General features: G+C 39.0%; 1 protein-coding gene across 1 annotated transcript; it reads left to right on the forward strand.

Annotated features, from left to right (window-relative positions):
- The first annotated feature begins 1,346 nt into the window (after positions 1-1,346).
- On the forward strand, positions 1,347-5,150 carry LOC148584354 (uncharacterized). Its single transcript, XM_088518407.1, has 2 exons — positions 1,347-3,215; positions 4,548-5,150. Exon 1 carries the CDS (start codon positions 2,175-2,177, stop codon positions 2,889-2,891), a length of 717 nt encoding a protein of 238 aa, XP_088374533.1. The 5' UTR covers positions 1,347-2,174; the 3' UTR covers positions 2,892-3,215; positions 4,548-5,150.
- The last annotated feature ends 1,695 nt before the right edge of the window (positions 5,151-6,845 follow it).

Raw genomic sequence — 6,845 nt, forward strand, 5'->3', positions numbered from 1 at the left:
CCAAATTTCAGAAGAGGTTTTTCCCTGCCCAGAAGACCAAGCAACTTAAAAGGGAACTTCAAATGTTCCAACAACGAGACGGAGACTTGTTCTTTGAAGCATAGGATCACTTCAATTCCTTACTCCTAAAGTGTCCACATCACAACATATCTCAAGATGAGCAGGTATAAATTTTCTATGAAGGATTAGATGACACTAACAAAGGGATAATTGATTCAGCTTGCGGAAGGACACTTATGGAAAGGAGTAGTGAGGAAGCAGTGGAAATTTTTGAGACATTAAGTGAACACTCACAGCAATTCTGTTCACGAGGAAGGAGAGGAGTTAAGAGCAAGGGCATGTATGAGGTGAATCTTAGTGGAGGATCAACTAATCAGTTGGCTGCAGTAGAAAAGAAATTGGATATGCTTGTCAAAGCCAAGACTGTTCAGAAAACTTCACCTCTACAATAGGACACGCAATGCCAGGTATGTGCTATTTGTTCCCATTTAGATCACACCACTAAGAAGTGTCCTTTTGTAGAACAAGAAGAGGTGAAATTTGTGGGACAAAACAATTATCCCCACAAGAACAACCCATACTCCAATACTTACAATCCAGGATGGCACAACCATCCTAATTTCTCCTGGAATAATAATCAAGGACAGCAGAAGGGGACCCAACAAGCACGTCAACCAGCTCAAGAGCCAAAGATGAACCAACTAGAGAATATGATACATAGCCTGGTGACTTCACAACAACAATTCATGGCTGATCAAAAACATGTCAATACAAAGACTGAGCAAGCCATCCAAAAGCTGGAAGTGCAAATGGGTTAGATGGCAAAGGAGCTAAGTGAGAGGAAGCAGGGGGAATTCCCAGCTCAAACAGTACCTAACCCAAGCAATCACCAGCAGCTGAAGGCAGTCACAGTTCAAAGAGGTCCCACTCCTACAAGAGCACTTGAGCCTAATTCTGAAGAGCTCAAGTGCAGCTCTTCATACTAGGAGTCCTACAGCCATCAGTAGATGCATTGAGCAAGCAAGAACGTCAAGCGCATCTACCCACAAAAGTGGTACTGATGCCACAAAGAGGACAGTAACATTTTCTATCTCGTTTTGTTTCATCTCACTTTCTTCCTTCACACATGTCTTGACTATCTCTGATGTTTTAACCTTTTATTTTTCTTTTGTAAAAAAAGAAAAAAAAAATTTCACATTCTGATACTACGATCGATTGCAGGGTACCTGCGATTAAGCATAGTAACCGAGAGGGGCTACGTACTTTCTGTTAGTGCGATTGAGCCCACTATGCCCTGACATGCGCGCCTCTGCCCAAATGCGATCGAGCACACTCGAACAGCAAGGCCTGCGAACTATTTAGGTCAATTTTTTTCCATGGCCCACAACATCTCTCCCGGCGAACTACCCTAAACAGTTCCTTCCCAAATCTCCACCTCCGCCACTCATCTTTCACCCATTTTACAACTAGATTTCACCAAACCCACTACACCACCACCATCTAAGACCCTTTTCTGGCCACTATACCACCATCTTTTCACCGAAAGCCACATGACATGCCAACCTCACCCCAACTCTAAAACATCACCGACCACTCCTCCAATCTCCATATTTTTTCAATTTTTTTTTCGCAATAGTGGGTGTTTATCCACCCACATTGCCTCTGTGTTGAATTTGTGGTGTGTTTGCAGGGAGTTTGGAGCATCCTTGGCCGAAGTTGTCATTGTAAGTCAATCGGAGTGCACACTACGTGTTCGACAAAAGTCCCCAACCAACTCCCTAATGCCTAGAACAAGTGCTCAGGATATTTCTCCCCCACCAGCTTTTGAAGAGCGGGAGCTCCTGTTTGAAACCACCTTCACCATCAGAGAAGATTTCCAAAATAACGAGGCAACTCAATGGGCGGTTGCCGAGTTTAGGTGAAGGGGTCTCAAGAAGCTCTTCAAATCAGTCACCTCTACTGTCTACCGGAAGCTGGTTGTTGAATTCTACGCCAAGCTCTCCCATGATTGTACCAACATGGCCGCTATCTCCTCCAAAGTTTGAGGGCAAATTGTGCATGTGACGAGAGCTGACATAACTGCCGCATTGCAATGCAACGATGAGCATCCTCCCGAAACTGCCAATCTTGCTGCGCAACCGGCCCGCTATTATGTGGCAGAGATCATCGAAGATATGTGCCAATGGGACTATGCAGATGCCCACCACAATACTGGTAGCCGGTTCAAGTTGCCACGAAGGTTATGGTTCGTGGATTCGCTGCTTCATCCCAATGCCTTCCCCTTGGGACACAAAACGCAAAGGCGAGATCAATTTCTACAAACCCTTTACGCCTTTCACAAGGATGCCTGGTATTCCTTTCCTGAAATTATCTGGAACCAAATCTACAAATTTTGGAATGGAGTACATGTTGGGGGAGCAGAGTCCACTCACTCATGGGGGTTGCCGTTCCCATACTTAATCACATATATTCTTCGAAAAAAGGGAATTAAGGGCACTGCAGCAGACGAACTAGTCACAACCACTCCCATATTTGGCATTCGCCAATGGAATAAGAGTTGCTCTTATATGCCCCAAGCACTTCCAGAGGAAGAGGAAGAGGCAGAGGAGGCTGAGCCCATGGCTGAAGATGAATCGGCAACTGAGCCGGTGGCAGAAGTTGAAGAAAAGGCCTCCATTGATATTCGAGCCATCCAATACCGATCCATTTGTGAGCGAATGGAGGGTCTTAGGAGAGAACTAGCTTATCAAAGAAGGGAAGCTAGGGAAGATAAGGTCACCATGGACAAACGTTTAGCTGTCCTGGAAAATCTGATGCAGTCCATAGGTTACCACCACCAAATGGAGCATCTACGTCTAGGCAACACTGAGAGAGGACCAAAGTCTGGCTGAAGACGTTAAACTTAGTGTTCATGGGAGGCACCCCATAGCATATCCTTTTATTTTGTTGTTTAAATTATATTTTGTGTGTTTGTATTTTAGGTGTTTTTGGTATTTTGTCAATTATTTTCCATTCTGTTATTGCGATCGAGCGCACTTGGCAGCATCTCATAGTTATTTTTTTATCTTGTTCTGTTCCACTTTTCTTTCATTTTCGTTTTGTTCCTTTTTACTTGTTTGTGTGTTCTATATTTTGCAGGGACAAGTATGCTTCAATTCAAGTTTGGGGGTGTGCTACAAGCCATGCTTTCCAAGACTAATTCGACCATCTCCCAGGTACATTCTTTCCTTTACTTAGACACTTTGGGAACAATGTGTCATTTAAGTTTGGGGGTATGGGCACACATGTTCACACACACTTTGTCCCAATTTCATTTGTTTTGTGTGTTGATTGTTTATAAAAAAAAAAATTAAAAATTAAAAAAAATAAAAATTTATGCATGTTCATGTTTGCTCTTAAATTTTAAGTTGATCTGAAAGAATTGTGGCTTGAATTCATCAGTGAGCTTAAAATTTTGAACACATGATCTGATGAGTGAATCTGTTAGTTTGGTTACTTGTTGAGGACAGTTGAAAAATCACATGTTTGATCTGAGCACTCAAGCACGTTAGCACATAATTTGTGAGGAATGACACGAGGTCTAATGTGTGTGTTTTTGCATCTTGGATGAAATTGGATGACTTATTAGATGACGCTTGGGATATATATATATATAAGTGAAATAAATGATCATTGAAAGCTTTTCACTGAGTAACTGGGCCTCTTGTCTCAAAGCATTGAGTATTCATGTCAAAAGGTGAAAAATTTGGATTTGATCAATGTCATGGTTAGTTTACATGTTTTGTAGCCTTTTTGACTCGGGTTAGTAGGTCCTTAGGGGTGTCTCTACACGTAATACCCTAAGACCATCTGATTTGGGAGTCATTGACTTAACACTCGTTAAAAGGGTCAATTAGAAAGCTTAAGAGAACCAACATTACACAACCTGACCAAAAAAAAAAAGAAGAAGAAATATGCCTTGTGTCATTCTAATAGGAATTTCAGTGAATTTTGAGATTTGGAGGCATTCACATATTGGAAATATTTGGAAGCCTCATAATTTTGTGCTAATTCACTTTACACCATTTTCAAACTTGTGATATTTTAGCATGTCCTTTGTAAGTAATTGCACTTTGAGATTCCAATTCATTGTGAAGATGGAGTTTATCTTTTTAAGCTTGCTAATGAATAAAAAAATCATGACCTTGAAGTGATACTTAATTTTTGGGATGACATGAACTGTGCATGATGTTTGTGGGTAACATTTCTGGAAAACCCTCACGAGACTTCACTCGTCCACTAGGAAATTCCTAGTGGTTTAAAAGGCTTGTTGCATATGCTAAATGCAATCGTACATCCCATGAAAGATGGATTTATATTTTGTTTTCTGTTTTTCCATTCCTGTTTTTTTGTTTTGTATTACTAAGGGACTAGCAATATGCAAGTTTGGGGGTGTGATAAGTGCAAAAATATTCATATTTTCAGCCCTTATCTTACATGTTTTAATCCGTTGGTTGTAATTAATTAGGCTATTTTAATTCATTTTTGTGTTTTTTATGTTTTCACAGGCTTTTGGAAGAAAGTGAAGTAAAACTGGGTGATTTAGGCTCAAAAAGAGAAGATGGAAAAATTGGAGTTCCCTGGTACTGCGATCAATTGCAGGGTATCTACGATCGAGCGTAATACCAGAGAAGATGCTGCACGAACCAGGCCAGGAGCGATCGAGCGCAGGCAAAAGAAGGATTGATCGCAGACCTGCGATCGAGCGCACACGGGCTGCGATCAAGCGCACCCGTGCGCAGGAGGCATTCCAAGTGGCGGCTACAATGTCCCTATTTCCATATTAGGGTTTTTCAAACTCCAAATTGTAATAGGACTGAACCCTGCAAAAACCTTAGGGTTTACTACTTTTCCAAGGATTTCTAAAGCCTATAAATAGACTCTTGAGCCTTTAGAATAAAGAGGCTTGGAGAAGGGAGAAGAATAGGAGCTCTCAAGACAAGGGTTTATTCTTTCCTTTATTTTATTTTATTTTATGAAGATGTTTAACATCAACTCTATGTGTAGCTAATTTATTTAGTAGGGCTAGATTGAAGCCCTAGTTATGTTTAGTTAATATTTCAATATTGGCGCCTTTGTGATGGTAATGTTATGCTATTTAACTTGGTTAATTCCTGCTTTCATGAATTCCTCATATTTGTGTGCCTGATCAACATATGCATGTGGCATGGACTAGTTAATTAAATCAATTTGGATGATCGAGTCCTGGGTTTAATAAGAGTAACAAAAGATATCCACACCGGATTCTTAGGTTAATCAACATGGGGAACCGGGTGTAGACACCCATGCCCTAGGTCTTATATGTTTGTCGATTTCCACAGATTTATACTTTCTTAAAAAACAATTTAGTAGACACCCATGCCTAATTCGTTGCTTAGGAAAATCAATAGCTTAAAGAGTAGACACACATACCTTTAGGTTGGCAAATATTAAATATGCATAACATGATCAAAGCATTGGCATATTGTTATATTAGCTAGATGTAATTAGTGGTGGATGTCAAAGCCCTACCCCTTATTATCATCACTTAACAATCAATCTTTGTTTTTACTTAAGGAATTTATTTTTAAACATAAATTCAGCAATTCTCGTGGGAATGATCCCGTACTTGCACATTATACTACCATATTGACCTTGTGCACTTGCAGGTAAAACGTACAATTACTTACCTATTAATTTAGGTAGATTATTGCACAACACGTTCCATTCATAGTGGCCAAATGGTGTAACAAATGCTATTTTGTATCTATCATGTTCATGGATTTGGATCTCCCAGAATCCACTCTTCATATCAAATTTTGAAAAAACATTGGCTTGACCTATTCTATTTATCAAGTCCTTTTTGTTTGGAATATGATATCTTATCCATTGTAAAACTTTATTAAGAGGTTTGTAATTTATTTCTAATATTGGAGCTCCTCTTTCTAATTTTGTATTTTTCTGTACGTGAAAGGCTGAACAAGACGAAGGGGACTTGCTTTTCCTAATTATTCCCTTCTTTATCAATCTTGAAAATTATTACTTCTTGTTCTAACTCTTTGTTTTTGGCTTTTAAATCTTTATATATATATATATAATTCTTTCTAATTCTTTCTGTAGTCTTATGCATTACAAAATTTCAATCTGATTTGTTAAATCAATAGTTTTTATTACGCATTGACCGTAAATCTGCTAAATACATTTTGCAAAAGGATGTTGAAAATATTACATCAAAACAAATTTTTGCCCGATGGCAAGCCATTTTAAGTGTTTTTTATTTTGATATTGAATACATTAAAGGCTCCAATAATTCTTTTTCAGATTTTCTCACTCATGAATTTTTGCAGTGTCAGCATAGCAAGCAAAAATGGCAAGCAAAAAGGACAAAGAGAAGATTGAATCTAAGCATTTGGTCTTCAAACCAGAGACTGCCATTTCTCCTCCACCTACCAATTCATCTGTTGCTCTAGCCAATCGTTTCTCAGCTTTCAATCTTGGATCACCAGCCACTTACTCCAGTGCTATTATTTCAGATTATGACCCTTTCGTCATCGCTTCCCAAAAAACCACCGATCCTTTTATTAAATACGATAAAACCTCAGCTTATATCATCCTTCTTCATTTTGAACATTTATTTCATATTGAATTAAATTGATCTCACATTAAATTCCCTGCTCAAATTGCTATTCCTACTTTTCCCCTCAATTCCATTGGATTCCTGAACATCCTTAGAAAACTCTTTCTTATTACACCAATATCCTACTCCAAACAAAGCTGTCCATTTTAAAACCATTTATAGTAAGATTGAACCCCAAAAACTCATTTAT

Source organism: Corylus avellana, chromosome 7, assembly GCF_965113065.1.
Source record: "Corylus avellana chromosome 7, dhCorAvel1.hap1.2, whole genome shotgun sequence".
Classification (NCBI taxonomy): Eukaryota; Viridiplantae; Streptophyta; class Magnoliopsida; order Fagales; family Betulaceae; genus Corylus; species Corylus avellana.

Coding starts and splice junctions, on each gene's coding strand:
- LOC148584354 (XM_088518407.1), top strand. CDS start 2,175: ATGTGCCAATGGGACTATGCAGATGCCCACCACAATACTGGTAGCCGG.